Source organism: Dasypus novemcinctus, chromosome 1 (genome assembly GCF_030445035.2).
Source record: "Dasypus novemcinctus isolate mDasNov1 chromosome 1, mDasNov1.1.hap2, whole genome shotgun sequence".
NCBI classification, from domain to species: domain Eukaryota; kingdom Metazoa; phylum Chordata; class Mammalia; order Cingulata; family Dasypodidae; genus Dasypus; species Dasypus novemcinctus.
The window spans coordinates 129,801,941-129,818,927 of record NC_080673.1 but is presented as its reverse complement, the minus strand read 5'-3'; the positions used below and the strand labels follow the sequence as shown (position 1 = coordinate 129,818,927).

Here is a 16,987-nt window from a genome sequence, read left to right as displayed (position 1 = left end):
AGACAATAAGAGACACAGCAGATCAGGAAGCTGAGGTGGTGCAAGAGAATGATCACCTCTCTCCCATTCTGGAAGATCCCAAGATTGGTTCCTGGAGCTGCCTAATGAGAATACAAGCAGACACAGAAGAACACACAGCAAAGGGACACAGAAAGCAGACAACGGGGGTGGGGTGGGGGCAAGGGGAGAAATAAATAAGTAAATCTTTTTAAAAAATAGATTGAGAATCTGTAAGATAGATAGATTGATATCTATCAATCTATAAGAAACAGACTGAGAATCTGTTACATGCCATATCCCAACTTGGTTCAGACTCTTTAAATTTAATACTGAGTAAAAGTACCTGGTGTACCATTAAATAGACAAGATTTTGATAACTATAAGAAAGAAAATAAAACCAAATATTTTAACTGTGAGGGATGAAAGAGGGCTCATTTTGAGAGGAGAGTTAAGGACAGCCTCTCTGAGTTGTTCATGTTTGAGCTACAATGGGAAGATCACTCCAGGCAAAAGGCATGAGAGCCAGGGCCCAAAGGCAGGGAAAGCTTGGCAGATATGAGGAAAAAAAAGAAGAATGCTGGTCAGATGTAGGTGGAGTGGGAGGAGGAAAGAGGCATAAAGTGGGATGGAGGTGGTGACCACATGGGATTTTTTTTTTAATATATATTTTTTTATTTATTTTTAAAAGATACATATATCACACAAAATGTTACATTAAAAATGCAGGAGGGGAAACGGACTTTGGCCCAGTGGTTAGGGCGTCCGTCTACCATATGGGAGGTCCGTGGTTCAAACCCCGGGCCTCCTTGACCCGTGTGGAGCTGGCCATGCGCAGTGCTGATGCGCGCAAGGAGTGCCGTGCCACGCAAGGGTGTCCCCCGCGTGGGGGAGCCCCACGTGCAAGGAGTGCGCCCGTGAGGAAAAGCCGCCCAGCGTGAAAAGAAAGAGCAGCCTGCCGAGGAGTGGCGCCGCCCACACTTCCCGTGCCGCTGATGACAACAGAAGCGGACAAAGAAACAAGACGCAGCAAATAGACACCAAGAACAGACAACCAGGGGAGGGGGGGGAAATTAAATAAATAAATAAATCTTTAAAAAAAAAAAAAAAAAAAAAAGAGGTTTTTAAAAAAAAAAAAAAAATGCAGGAGATTCACATATGCCCCACTCCCCACACCCCCCACATTTTCCACATCAACAATTAATGAAAGAGTGAGGTGCCTAAAGATGACTCCTGGGTTTTGACATGCTTGATTGGGTAGAAGGGTTATTTCTTAAGTTATCGATAGAAGTGGAGGTTGGGGCAGGGAAGGAAAAAAAAAGCAAGAGACCTACTTAAGCAGGATAAGTTTGAGATGCCCATCAGACATCAAAATGAAGATGTGGAAAAGGTGGTTAATACTCAGGTCTGGTGCTCAGAGGAAGGTCAGGGCAGGAGGGAACAATAATAACAAACATTTTTATGGCCCGTACTCTATGCCAGGCACTGATCTGAGTGCAGAACATACATTAAGTGATTTGATCTGTACAACTATTATCATCCCTGCTTTTCAGATGAAGAAACTGAAGCAGACAGGTTAAACACCTTGGCCAAGGTCACACAGCTAGCAAGTGACAGCAGGAAGATATATACCCAGGAGAAAAGAGCTAGAGGACAGGTGGAGACTGTCTGGAGGGCTGTTCTGGGGCTCGGGACACCAAGGTAAGCAAGACATCATGCAGAATAGAGAGGGATAAATGAAAGGAGTCTCAGTTGGCTGAAAAATCCTGTGAGTAGAACTGCAAAAGCAGCAGCAGGCACCCATCCCCCCACCTACAAAGCAAATAGCAGTCTGTGGCCTGCAGTGGTTGCAGACAGAGAGGGTTGTAGGGGTACTCTTCCCCAAGAGAGGGGAGCATAAGAGATATGGCCTACAGTAAATTCAGGTTTTAGCCAGCAAACTTGGTCTGCTGCATTGGAGGGGTCAAACACATCCAGGCCTGGTGGGACCAGGACATTGTTTACACTGAGAGTCTGCAGGGAGCTAAAGATAATTTGCCTTCTCAAACTGAGGAAGTAGAGGAAGAGTGTGGCCAGCCAAGGGTGGAGAAGAGTCTCTGAGAAAGTTTGTGAGGCTTGACCAGACTTGAGAACATTGCTTCTATTCCACCTGCCCATCCAAGGAGTTACACTGAACACATTCCCCCATAGTCCCTGGGGCTGAGCTGAGACATCTGCCAGAGAGCATCATCTTTCAGCCAGAACAGAAATTATATGAAAAGTGAAAATAATCATAAATAAATAAATAGAAGCAGCAAGCAGGTACCTTTACTGCCACCCTTTCCAAGGCCCTTGGAAACTGATCTGCACCCTATTATGGGTTCTTTTTTTTTTTTTTTTTTAGGTTTACAGAAATTTATTAGACTCCAGATGACCTTATAGAAATTAAAATTCAGATTGTTTACTCTTGTATTGTGAGTATCCAATCCAGCTGACTTCCAAATATTAAGAGCTGCATGGTGGGCTGTCATGAAAATCCTTGAAGCCTTCAGGTAAATGAAATCTACCTGTGCTCTCCACAAAGGTGAATTCCTAATACTTGTGCTTTCCAAACTGTCCTGTCCATTGCTGCCAAGTTTGCCTCTAGACCCAAGCAAGCTGTTAAGTGGATAAACATGGATATAAAATGTGTACCATGGACCAAATATAAAACTTGCCAAGACAGGTCAGACTCAGGCCCACCCTTCTAACTTCAGGCTAAATTAGTACCTATTTGCTCACGCCTAGGCTTGAAGAAGGCTTGTTTAGGACCTCAGCAGTAGCTCATCCATCTTTGGCACGTAACTGTTCAAAATAATTCAGGAAATGCCACATTCCATTCATGCCTAGAGGCATCCCTTTTCAAACGACACTCCCAGCCTGGAAAGACCTCTATTATGGGTTCTTAGCCCTGGTGTGAGCAGTTCAACAGGAGCAATCCAAAATATCTAGCAGTTGAACCAAGAGTCAAAGAACAGTGGGAGCACAGTTACTTAATAAATCCTTAGGCAAGAGAGAGAATCTGACATCAGAGTAAACTCAGCATCAGAATCAGACGCCTAGATATCAGCAAAAAATTACAAGCCAGGAAGTTGCTGTGGCTCAATCTGTTGGGCTCCCGTCTACCACATGGGAGGCCCTGGGTTCACGTCCCAGGGCCTCCTTGTGAAGGCAAGCTGGACTGCGTGCCACAGAGAGCTGACAGCCCGTGCACTGCAGAGAGCTGATGCAGTAAGATGACGCAACAAAGAGAGACAAGGAGACACAGAAAAATGCACAGCAAATGGAGAGAGAACAGACAGCAAAACAAGTGGTGGTGGTAGGGAGTGTTAATAAATAAATAAATCTTAAAAAAAAACCAACAACCTAAAATCACATATTATTTTTAAAAAAATAATTACAAGCCATACAAGGAAAAAGGAAGATATAACTCAGGATCCAGATGAGACACAGGACTTGAAACAGCTAAAAAATGACATTCATACAAAACCTTCTAAATCATATCATGGAGTTGAAGGACAACATGGTTAAAGAAATAAAAGACATTAAGAAGACATTGAGTGAGCAAAGAAAGTTTGAAATCTTGGATAGAAAAACAACAGAATTTTGGGAATGAAAGACATAATAAGTGGGATTAAAAATGCAATAAAGGCACACAACAGCAAATTTGAAATCATGGAACAATCAGTGATATACAGGAAAGAACAAGTGAAATTGAAGAGAGAAAGGAATGGAAAAATTGAGAGGGGATCAAGGAGTTGAGTGATAACATGAAGCACACTAACATATGTGTCATGGAAGTTCTAAAAGGAGATGAGATGGGAAAAGGGGCAGAATGAATATTTTAGGAAATAAAAATTTCCTAAATTTAATTTAGGAATTAAAAATTTCCCAGCTCTCATGAAAAACATAAATATATGTGTCCAGGAAGCACAGTGTACTTCAATTAGAATAAATCCAAATAGACCTACCTGAGGCCACATAATATACAGAATGCCAAATGCGAAAGATAAAAAGAAAATTCTAAAGCATCAAGGGAAAAGTGAAACATCACATACAAGGGATATCCAATCAGACAGTGTGGATTTCTCTTCAGAAACCATGGAGGCAAGAAGGCAATAGTATGATATAATTAAGGTACTGAAAGAGAAAAACTGCCAGTCAAGAATTCTTTATCGGGAAACGGACTTGGGCCCAGTGGTTAGGGCGTCCGTCTACCATATGGGAGGTCCGTGGTTCAAACCCTGGGCCTCCTTGACCCGTGTGGAGCTGGCCATGCACAGTGCTGATGCGCGCAAGGAGTGCGGTGCCACGCAAGGGTGTCCCCCGCGTGGGGGAGCCCCACGCACAAGGAGTGCACCCATAAGGAGAGCCGCCCAGCGCAAAGGAGGGAGCAGCCTGCCCAGGAATGGCGCCGCCCACACTTCCCGTGCCGCTGACGACAACAGAAGCGGACAAAGAAACAAGACACAGCAAATAGACACCAAGAATGGACAACCAGGGGAGGGGGGGAAATTAAATAAATAAATAAATCTTTAAAAAAAAAAAAAAAAAAAAAAGAATTCTTTATCTGGCAAAACTGCCCTTCAAATATGATGATGATAAAAAAAATCCAGAGATAAACAGAAACTAAAAGAATTTGTAAATAAGAATCCAACTCTGTAGCCAGAAAAGAAAAGACAAGAGAGAGAGGCTTGGAGGAGAGTATAGAAGTGAAGACCAACAGAAAATGTAACCAAAGAGGTACAAAGATGGACAAAAATAAGGTATGACATGTGAAAGTCAAAGGATAAAATGATTGAAGTAAAGTAATGCCTTTATAGTAATAACACTGAATGTTAATGGATTAAACTCCCCAATCAAAAGACATAGGCTGACAGAATGAATAAGAAAACATAAGCCATCCATATGCTGTCTGTAGGAGACTCAGCTTAGATCCAAGGATGCAAACAGACTGAAAGTTAAAGTTTGGAAAAAGATATTTCACACAAATAGTGACCAAAAGAGAGCAGGAGTAGCTATACTGGTGTCAGACAAAATAGACTTTAAATGCAAAAAGTGGTAAGAGATACAGAAGGCCATTATATATTAATAAAAGGAACACTCCACCAGAAAGGAGTAGCAATCATAAATATCTATGCACCTAACAAAGGTGTCCCAAAGTACATGAGGCAAACTTTGGCAAAACCGAAAGGAGAAATAGACATCTCTACCATAATAACTGGAGATGTCAATACTCCACTCCCATCAATAGACAGAAAACTAGACAGAAGATCAGCAAGGAAAAGAGAACTTGAACAATATGATAAATGAGCTGGACCTGACAGACAGAACACTGCACCCCAAATCAACAGGTTACACATTCTTCTCAAGTACTCATGGATCGTTCTCAGGATAAACCAAATGTTGGGCCACAACACAGCTCTCAATAAATTCAAGAAGACTGAGATTATACAAAGCGCCTTCTCTGATCATAATGGAATGAAGGTGGAAATCAGTAATATGTGTGAAAGTAGAAAATTTGCAAATATATGGAGGCTAAACAACACACTCCTAAACAATCAGTGTGTCAAAGAAGAAATTGTAAGATAAATTAGTAGATATTTTGAGATGAATGAAAAGAGTACACAACTTACCAAAACTTATGAGATACAGTGAAGACAGCTCTGAGAGAGAAATTCATAACCGAAAATACTATTTTAAAAAGAAGAAAGAACTAACTGAACAACTGGAGAAACTAGAAAAGAGCAGCAAACCAATCCCAAAACAAGCAGAAAGAAAGAAATAACAAAGACTAGAGTAGAAATAAATCAACAAAACCAAAAACTGTTTCTCTGAGAAAATCGATAAAATCGACAAACCTTAGCAAGACTAACAAGGAAAAAAAGAGAGATGAAAATAAAATCAGGAATGAAAGGGGGAAACATTAAGACTCACCACACAGAAATAAAAATGATGAGGATATTATAAAAAACTGTATGCCAACAAATTAGACAACCAGACAAAATGGACAAATTCCTAGAGATGCACAAACAACCAAAATTGACTCTTCAAGAAATACAGGAACTCAACAAACCAATCACAAGCAAAAAGACTGAATCAATGATCAAAAATCTTCCAACAGGGAAGCAGACTTGGCCCAGTGGTTAGCGCGTCTGTCTACCACATGGGAGGTCCGCAGCTCAAACCCCGGGCCTCCTTGACCTGTGTGGAGCTGGCCCATGCGCAGTACTGATGTGTGCAAGGAGTGCCGTGCCACGCAGGGGTGTCCCCGCATAGGGGAGCCCCACGTGCAAGGAGTGCGCCCCATAAGGAGAGCCACCCAGTGCGAAAGGAAGTGCAGCCTGCCCAGGAATGGTGCCACACACACGGAGAGCTGGCACAACAAGATGACGCAAAAAAAGAAACACAGATTCCCATGCCGCTGACAACAACAGAAGAGGACAAAGAAGAACACACAGCAAATAGACAAATAGACACAGAGAAGAGACAACTGGGAGGGGGGAAGGGAGAGAAATAAATAAAAATAAAAAAATAAATCTTTAAAAAAAATCTTCCAACAAAGAAAATTCCAGGACCTGATGGTCTCACAGATGAATTCTACCAAACAATTCAAGAATACCAACCCTGTTTAAATGCTTCCAAAAAATTGAAAAGGAGGGAAGATTACCCAATGCATTTTATGAAGCCAACAACACTCCAATACCAAAGCCAGATAGAGATACTACAAGAAAAGAAAAATATAGACCAATCCAATCTCCCTAACAAACATACATGTAAAAATTCTGAACAAAGCACTTGCAAATCAAATCTAAAAGAATTATACATCATGATCAAGTGGGCTTTAATCCTGGTATGCAAAGGTGGTTCAACATAAGAAAATAAATTAACATAATACACTGCATTAACAAATTGAAGGGACAAAATACATGATCACCTTGATTGATACAGAAAGGGCATTTGACACTATCCAGCATTCTTTCTTGAAAAAAAAAAAACAACACTTCAAAAGATAGGAATGGAAGGAAAACTCCTCAGTATGATAAAGGGCATATAAGAAAATCCCCCAGCCGACATCATACTCAATGGGGAAAGGTTGAACGCTTTCTCTCTAAGATTGAGAACAAGACAAAGATGCCCACTGTCACCACTGTTATTCAACAGTGTGCTAGAAGTTCTAGCTAGAGCAATTAGGTAAAAAAAAGAAATAAAGGCATCCAAATTGGAAAAAAGGAAGTAAAACTCTCACTATTTGCAGATGACATGACCTTATATTTAGAAGATTCCAAAATATTTACAACATAGCTATTACAGCTAATAAATGAGTTCAGCAAAGTGACAGGATACAAGATCAACATGCAAAAATCAGAAGCATTTCTATATACTAGTAATGAGCAAGTTAAGGAGGAAGCCAAGAAAAAAATTCTATTTCAATAGCAACAAAAGGACTAAAATATCTAAGAATTAATTTAACCAGGAATGTAAGCAATCTGTATTCAGAAAACTAAAAACCATTGCTAAAAGAATCAAAGAAGATCTAAGCAAATGAAAGGATAGTCCATGTTCATTGATAGGAAGACTAAATATCATGAAGATATTAATCCTAGCCAAACTGACTTAGAGAATCAATGTAATACCAGTAAAAATTCCAATAGTCTACTTTATAGAAATAGAAAAGTCTATTACCAAATTTACTTGGAAGGGAAAGGGCTCCCAAATAGCCAAAAACATCCTAAAATAGAAGAGTGAAGTTGGAGGACTCACGCTCCCTGACCTTGAAGTATGTTATTAATATAAAGTAAGAGTAGTCAAAACAGCATTGTATTGGCATAAAGATAGACACATTAATCAATGGAATTGAATTGAGAGTTCATAAATAGACCCTTATGTCTATGGTCAACTGATTTTTTGATAAACCTACCAAGTCCACTTTTCTGGGACAGAACAGTCTCTTCAACAAATTGTGATGGGAAAACTGGATATCCATATCCAAAAGAAGGAAAGAGGACTCCCAGCTCACTCCCTATACAAGAATCAACTCAAAATGTATCAAATACCTAAATATAAAAAGCCAGGACCATAAAACTTGTAGAAGAGAATTTAAGGAAACATCCATAACATCTTGTAGTAGGTGGGGGTCTCTTAAACCTTACACCGAAAACATAGCAACAAAAGGAAAAGTAGAAAAATAGGACTTCATCAAAATTAAACAGTTCTGCAACTCCAAGGACTTGTTGAAGATGTAAAAAGGCAGCCTACTCAATGGGAGATAATATTTGGAAATCACACATCCAACAAGGATGATATATAAAGAGATGCTGCAACTCAATAATAAAAAGCCAAATGACCCAATTAAAAAATGGGTAAAAGATCTGAACATTTTTCTAAAGAAGAAATACAAACAGAAAGAAAAAAAAACCAAACACATGAAAAAATGTTCAACATCATTGGCTACTAGGGAAATACAAATCAAAGCTACAATAAGATACTAATACACTAAGAAACTATTTCACACCTTTTGGAATGGTCACTATTAACAAAACAAAAAATTACAAGTATTGGAGAGGATGTGGAAAGACAGGAATGCTTCTTTCTGTTGGTGGGAATGTAGAATGGTACAGCCACTGTGGAAGTCTGTTTGGGGGTTCCTAAGGAAGCTAGATATAGATCTACCATGTGACCAGGTAATACCGCTACTAGGTATATACCCAGAAGAACTGAGAGCAGTGATACAGACATCTGCACAATGATGTTCATGGCGACATTATTCACAATTGCCAAAAGATGGAAACAACCCAGGTGTTCATCAACTGACAAACTGATAAACTGTGGTATAAACACATAATAGAATTTTATTCAGCTGTAAGAAGAAGTGAAGTTGTGAACCATATGACAACTTGGATGAACCTGGAGGACACTATATTGAATGAAGCAAGCCAGGCACAAAAGGACAAATATTTTGCTATTATGAACTAAATATAATGAGCAAACTCATGGAGTTAATAGCTAGATTACATGCCACCAGAGAAAAGAATGTGGTTAGAGAATGGAAAGGTGAGGTTTAATCTGTGCAGAATTAGTAAAAGGATTGTAAATGTTTGGAAATGAATAGAAAGGGTAAAAGCACATCATAGAACTAACATATTGGTATTATGATAGTGGTTTGTTTTTTGTTGTTTTTCTTTTTGCTTTTTTTTTTTGGAATATTAAAAATGCTCTAATATTGATTGAAGTGATGAATGCACTACTCAGCGACGATACAAAATTCCATTGATTGTACACTGTAGATAAATTATATGATTTATGAACAAAAAAATAATAGAGTGGGTTGGGGGAAAACAGCAAATCTAAGATACAGTCTATCATTATTAGTAATACTTTGATGATGTTTTTTCATAATTTGTTACAAATGTTTCACAACAATGCAAGGTATTTTTGGTGGGGTGATATACAGGAGCCCCATATGATGTTATACATATTTGTTTCATAGGTTCACAACTTTTACTATACACTCATTGTTTATGCATGTTCATGTATGAATGTTAGACTTCAATAAACTGTTTTTAAAGTGGATAAAAAAAAGAGAGAGATAAACTCAGGGTGTCTGGCTGCAGTGTCTGAGATCTCAGCCACCAGGCAATTGGTTACTCTTCCCCATGTCCTACGTCATTTTTTGATCTTCCTCATAGTCTTGCCACCCTCCACAATGTCCAGAAACTTAAAACACAGACCTAGTACTATGCCTACACTCCATGTCTACAAATATCTGTACTCAATAGACAGATTCTCCACCCCTAATGGTATCCTGGAACAAATTGTTCATTGCGAATATGGTGCTTGATAGTAAATATCAGTGTGTGAAATAATGGAAACCTCACACCTCCCACTATCTCCATGGTGTTTCTTTTTCCTTCTATGCTCACCAGGCAATCTCAAGGACTTTCTTACTCATTAAATCCCTTCATTCCTTAATTATTTCTAGTATCAAGAGGTATTGCCTGTTGAGGCATTCCAACTCAATTTTAGCAGACTAAAATATAGTTTTCATTAAAATAAAGTTAAAAAAAAACTTTTTAAAAAATCTTTAAAAAGCAGTTTAATAGCTTTTAATTGTATATGTTACAGACTAACTCTGTTACTTTTAAACTGCTCATACCTTAGGTTCTACTAATCAATTTGTCAAACAATTTGAGTCTCAAAATGATGGAAACAAAAGCCTATTTTTTAAATAAATATACATGTATTTACAGACCTTCTGTTAAAGACCTTACTAATTGCCATGCCGTGGTTTGGCTATCTTTGGTTGAGACCCATTTCTCACTCCTAGCTGATGTTTGAGGAAACACTGAAAAAACATATTAGGATAAAGAACTGGCTGTTGTGAACAGTGATTTATACTTATACCAGCCTCTTTCTGGGAAAACCTTATGTGAAAAAGATAAGAATACACCTAAGAAAAGGAAACAATAACAAGAAGTCAATCAGCAGTTAATCAAAGGGTAAAAACTAAACTTTAAGACGCTCCTTTTGTATAGGGCTTTCTCCAGTCTCTTTACCGTGACCCTGCACAACCCGGCTCTGGCCTTCCTCTCCACCTGTGATGACACTACCCTCTTACTCTACGCTATAACCATACTGGTCTTTTGTTTCTGGACTCTGTCAAGCTTACTCCTACCCATGGCTTTTTGCCCTGGCCGTTCCTTCCTCTCCAGCTTCAGCATAACTACTCCTGGGCCACATGGGTCGCCTTCCCTGGCCTTCTACTGTAGTGACCATCCCAGACCCTGCTTTACTCTCTATCACACCTTCCTGTTTTACTTTCTTTGTTGCACTTAATACCACCTGAAATTGCCTTCCTTGTTTACATCATTCTGTCCATCTCCCCCCAATAGCATGGAAGCCCGTGCCACGCAGTGGGTATTTTTCTCTATGTTCTGTTAGGTGAGTGAATGAAGTACTCACATAGAACTGAACAGGGATAAGGCTAAAAATACTTGGAAGTTTGTACTGATTACCTCGTTCATCACCAGAAACTGTAAACCTGTGTGGACTCTGACCAGTCCACAGTCCTACGTAGCCAACAAAGGTGGTTCCTGTGAATGCGATCTGAAATCAAGAGATAAGGTATAATTTTACTGTTCCAACCAAATATACACTGAAACCGTCAGTCCTGCCCCACAAATTTCATAGATTTTTTTTTCTTCTAAGTTCCAAAATATAATAAAAACTCTGAAACAGTCTTCTAGAACTGGTTCTTAACCTTGGAGGTCCATGGACAGAATTAGACAGACCTTGGATGGGAAAAGAGGTATGCAATTATTTTCACTAACCATTAACTGAAATTTAACTTCTCCTATTATGAATGCATGCAATAAACCATGTGGTAATAGCAGTACCTGTGATTTTGTTGCCAGTAGAAATTACAAGCATTTCTACATACAAAACAGTGGTGGCAGATATCTTAAAATATAGTTCATGCTCACCACTACTCTGAAGAGATGGTAGTTGCTTCTAACCTTAGTCTTTTAAAATGTTAAGAAAAATGCTTTATAATATCAAAATGAGTATATTACAACACAAATGGTTTTGTTTGTAACCCTATGTGTTTTATTATTTGTATTTATAGAACATAACTCTGGGAAATGGGCTTTGCCAAACCACCAAAGAGGTCCTTGCACAAAACTGGTTACAAAGCCTCATCCTTTCTGAGAAGGAAGAGAGAAAGGAAGAAAGAGAGGAAGGAAGAGAGGGAGAGAGGGAGGGAAGGAGGAAAGAAAGAGAGGACAGAAGGGAGGGAGGGAGGGAGGAAGGAAGAAAGAAGGAGCAGCACCCTATCCTAGAAGATGCAAACAGGGTCCAATTTAAACTTGGGCTTATTTGATTGTAAGAGATAAATATCACACTTTTTATAAACTCTGTGAAATGAGGGAAACAAGTAAAACTGCTAATCAATAAGAACAAATTTTAATGTGTATAGGGCTTCGTATTTTAAATATTATTTTATACTCATCATTTCAGTTAATCCTTAAGATTATACCATGAGTTACAGGAATCTCCTTCATTTTAAATCAAGGTAACAAGTTCTGCTGATTGCAAGACACCACTACTCTACCCCAGGGAGAAAAATCTAAATCTATCAGTTATTCCAGATACCAGATCTTGTAGAGAGCCTAGCTCATGTTGTTCAATAAAGGTTAACAATGATTTTATATTTTAGATAAGGAACAGGCTTAGGTTAATGTTTTCCCTTAGAAAATTGAATCTTAAATCAGTAACCATTTTTATTTAATTATTTATTTCTACCTAGTATGGCTATAAAAATAATTTAAAGTGGCTAAATTACAAGGGAGAAATGCAGTGGCTTTAGTTTAATAAATGGCCTTTCCCGGGAAACGGACTTTGGCCCAGTGGTTAGGGCGTCCGTCTACCACATGGGAGGTCCGCAGTTCAAACCCCGGGCCTCCCTGACCCGTGTGGAGCTGGCCCATGCACAATGCTGATGCGCGCAAGGAGTGCCCTGCCACGCAGGGGTGTCCCCCCGCGTAGGGGAGCCCCACGCACAAGGAGAGCCTCCCAGGGTGAAGGAAAGTGCAGCCTGCAGAGGAATGGCACCGCCCACACTTTCCGTGCACAGGCAACAGAAGCAGACAAAGAAACAAGATGCAGCAAAAGACACAGAAAACAACCAACCGGGGGAGGGGAGGGGAATTAAATAAATAAAAATAAATCTTAAAATCCTGTCAGCCTTCATGTTACTCAAATGTGGCCAGTCTCGAAGCCAAACTCAGCATGTAAATGCAATGCCTTCCCCCCAGCGTGGGACATGACACCCGGGGATGAGCCTCCCTGGCAACGAGGGACCACTATCAACTACCAACTGATGATGCAACTGGAAAAGGACCTTATACGGAAGGTTCAATGCGGATCAGCAGAATATCCATGTCTACATAAAATAACATGACTTTAAAATGCTGTTTGACCTAAAGTAAGGGGGAAATGGAAAGGAGAAATGAGTTTATATGGCTACGAGTTTCTAAAAAAGAGTCTGGAGGCTGGCAGAAGGATTGCCCTCATGCACAACTGAGCAGAGTCAGAGAGACAGATAAAGCAGATACAACCCCCAGATATTGGTTCCTTTGAAGGCTAAAGAGACCCATGGGAGTTATGGTCATGACCGATGGGGTTAACTACCAGGGCAGATGGCCCCTCTTTGGAAATGGTGTTTATGTGTGATGAATCTGGACTCAGATGGGATCTCCCTTCATAAGACTTTCATGCTAATGTGCTGGAGGTGCAGTTAATGTTGGGGTTTAAGATATATTTAGGGGATTTGAATCTCTGGACTGACAATGTGATAGCCAGGTCCTGAGCCTCAACAGACTCCAGCACCTACAATCTGATTTATTGGACTTACCACACTCAGCTAAGATGGAGTTGAAGGACAACCACCACACCATGGAGCCTAGAGTGATTACAACTGAAAATGGGAGGATTGCATCCAGCATCCATGTGGAATCTGAGCCTCCTCTTGACATAAAGGTGCAATGGACACAACCAATCCAATGTCCACATAGAAGAGGTGGCATTGGATTGGGAAAAGTGGACATGGTGGACGATGGGTATGGGGAAAGGCAGGAAGAGATGAGAGGTGGAGGCGTCTTTGGGACATGGAGCTGCCCTGGATGGTGCTTCAGAGGTAATCACCGGACATTGTAAATCCTCACAGGGCCCACTGGATGGAATGGAGGAGAGTATGGGCCATGATGTGGACCACTGTCTATGAGGTGCAGAGGTGCCCAAAGATGTACTTACCAAATCCAATGGATGTGTCATGATGATGGGAACGAGTGTTGTTGGGGGGGGGGGAGAGGGGGGGTGGGGGGTGGGGTTGAATGGGACCTCACATATATATTTTTAATGTAATATTATTACAAAGTCAATAAAAAAAATAAAAATAAAAAATAAAAATAAAAAATAAAAAAATTTAAAAAAATTAAAAAATAAATAAAAAAAATAAATCTTAAAAAAAAAAAAAAATGGCCTTTCCCCACAACTCAGCAAGGGCCTTCCATGAGCATGGCCCATTTCTATTCACAAAAGTAAAACAGAATAAGTCTACCTTCCTATTAAAGACCTTACAAAAAGTAATTATGTGGTCACCTTATTTGCAAGATACACTAACTTGCATATCATTCCTGAAGGCCTAGGCAATTGAAAATCATGACAAGCAAAATCACATTATAGTTTTCCAAGATTAATTATAAATAATCATAAGATATAATTTTTAAGATATTTTTATCTTGTAGCTCTGAAAACCTCCTTTTATCTAAATGTCTGTACCTCCCAATTGTCTCTGCCAAGTCAGTTAACATAAACCCTTAGCTGCCACAGGAGACTAACTCAAGGTCTAGCTAAGACTGGGTTTTGTTTTGTTTTTTTAAATTTACTTAATTGTATTTTTTTGAAGATTATAGGTCACAAAAAATGTTACATTGAAAAATATAAGAAGTTCCCATATAGCCCACCCCCACCCCAGTCCTCCCACATCAACAACCTCTTTCATCAATGTTGCACATTCATTGCATTTGGTGAATATATTTTGGAGCACTGCTGCACCGCATGGATAATAGTTTACATTGTAGTTTACACTCTCCTCCAGTACATTCAGTGGGTTATGGCAGGACATATAATGTCCAGCTGGGTTTTGGGAAAGAAAGCGATGAAGCAGCTGAAAGGCCGAGTTATGGTCACATGATCTCAGGCATTGCAGCCTCTCTAAGTCCTGGCCCCTCCATCTGGAGAATGAAGCCAAAAATGTTAACTTGTTCCTGCCTCACGGAGACTTCTAAGGCCAAGCATATGAAAATACTTTAAAAATTGTGAACACTATACCAGAGCAAGAGATGGAAGTATTTTTATAAATAACCTATTCTTAATTTAGCAAAACAATTAATTGGCCACGAGCCCTCGGCAGAAAGGCAACAACCAAGTGTAAACCGTCTGGAGGAGGTAACACCCTGAGCACTGTTTCTCATGGGAGCACCAGGATAAGCAGGAACAAATGCGGCAACAACTGTTAAGAATGAGTTTTAGGAAGGGCAGTTAAAAGAATTTATTTTTTGTAAATACAAACAGATTCATAGAGATGGAATTAGATTAGGAATTAGATTAGCAGTTACATAAGGCAGGGGAAGGATAGAGGGAGTGAGAGGTGAGAGTAGTGGCTGTTTTTTTTTTTGAGCAATGAAAATGCTCTAAAATTGACTGTGGTAGGGAATGCACAACTCTGTGACTAAACAAAAAGCCACTGAATGTACACTTTAGAAGGATTGTATGGTATGTGAATATATATCTTAATAAAATTGCTCTAACAATAATTTATTTTCATTGCATCTATTTCTTGGTCTATTTATAAGAATGTGATTCCTTGTAGAACATGGAGAACAGCAAAAAGTAGTCAATTAAACTAATCTATTCTTCCATCATTCAATAAATATAACTGCTAGTATTTTAGCATATTTTTATTCAGAATTTAATATGCATTTACATTGTCACTGTTGCCACATAAAACCTTTTTTGAACTAACTCTTCAGTTATAAACCAAATTGTTAATAGTGGTAAAGTAAAAGTATAAAATTGGGAAAGGGGAAACTTGCACTTTAAATATTTCTGTACAGTTTGAATTTTTCTGAGAATAAAATTTTGTTTACAAAAGCAGATGACTAAATCAATAGTAAATGACTTTTTATTAGGGGGAGTCATCCCCTAGATTCAAAGAACTAACAAAATACAATCCTAGTCCTTAAACAATGCCCCCAAAGTAAAATCTGGCTTTTGCATGCTCCTTTCTTTTTCGCAACAATGACATACTTTGTGTATTCAATGAGCATTGATTGATGATGTGTCTCTCCAGGTGTACACTGTAATGTGGCAACACTTCCTATTAGAATATACCCTTAAAGGGACCATGATCAGAATAAAATGACTATAATTTTTTTAAAGATCATACACAAGAGAGCGGTACGGATCAATCACATTTTTAGAGTGAAGGACCATCGATTATTTGGCCACCATTTATCAAGTACCTCCCACAAGCTTTACATAGAGGACTCCACTTAACCATTGTAACTACCCAGTAGAAATTCTATTAACCTCTCTGAGCTGTAGTCCCCAAAATGGTGATAAGTAATCTCCCAGGTTCACAAAGAATGTAACAGGAGTAGGATTCAAAGTCAGGTTGGACAGACCCCACAGTTGGGACCCAACTTTGCACTACCTGGTCCCTCCCTATTCCAGATGCAGCCTGAACATGGCAAAGCAGAAGAAAGAGCTGACTCAGCATAATAAGTAGACGATTGGCCATACCCCAAAAGGAAAATTGAGTGGCCTCCTGAAATAGATGCTCAATAATAATGAATGACCATTCCTCAGAGAAGCATAATTGATGTCCTTACTCCGGGTGTTATTTTTCCAGGAGGTTTGACAATATTTATATCTTATGCTGACAGTACATCCAAATGATTTCTGAATCTTTTACAGTGCCAACCATACCTGCCCATCCTTTAAGAATTGCACATCCACGGTTAATTGGCGTAAGATATTGCCAAAAAGATAATCCAGATTCCGGCCATGGTAAATGTGACCTTTGGAATCTTGAGCCACAATACTGGTGCAGAACCTGAGAAAAGGAAAAAGTCCAATATGAATGAATGAGAAAAATAAGAAAAAGAAAAATGAGTTTTCATTTAGAAAATAAGTCCTTGAAGTAAACAGTTTTTCTTCCTTAAAACTGACACACAAGCCATAATCTCCAGAAAAGAACATGGATTCACAATTCAAGATGAAGAATACAACTGAACTCTGAGCTCACGTTTGCCATTAAGTGTTGTCAAGCATTTGTCCTTGGCACAAATGGCATGACAATCACAGACAAAATGAATGAGGATTTCATCCAAAATCAAAGTGAAACTGA

The 16,987-nt window shown here is 39.2% G+C and overlaps 1 protein-coding gene and 1 long non-coding RNA gene across 2 annotated transcripts in view; both read right to left on the bottom strand.

The window, feature by feature from the left end:
- The window catches only part of NAAA (N-acylethanolamine acid amidase), a 37,354-nt gene that overhangs the window by 16,814 nt on the left and 3,553 nt on the right, over positions 1–16,987 (bottom strand). Inside the window, exons 3-4 of the mRNA XM_004472575.5 lie at positions 16,567–16,693; positions 11,031–11,121 (exon numbers count right to left, since the gene is read on the bottom strand). Of these exons, the coding sequence (XP_004472632.1) occupies positions 11,031–11,121; positions 16,567–16,693 (218 nt within the window). The remainder of the gene's footprint in view (positions 1–11,030; positions 11,122–16,566; positions 16,694–16,987) is intronic.
- Positions 2,358–2,906, bottom strand: LOC139439268 (uncharacterized). The gene is made up of 2 exons (XR_011649152.1): positions 2,719–2,906; positions 2,358–2,634 (listed from the first exon to the last, which is right to left on the bottom strand). It is a non-coding gene; the product is annotated as an uncharacterized lncRNA (long non-coding RNA).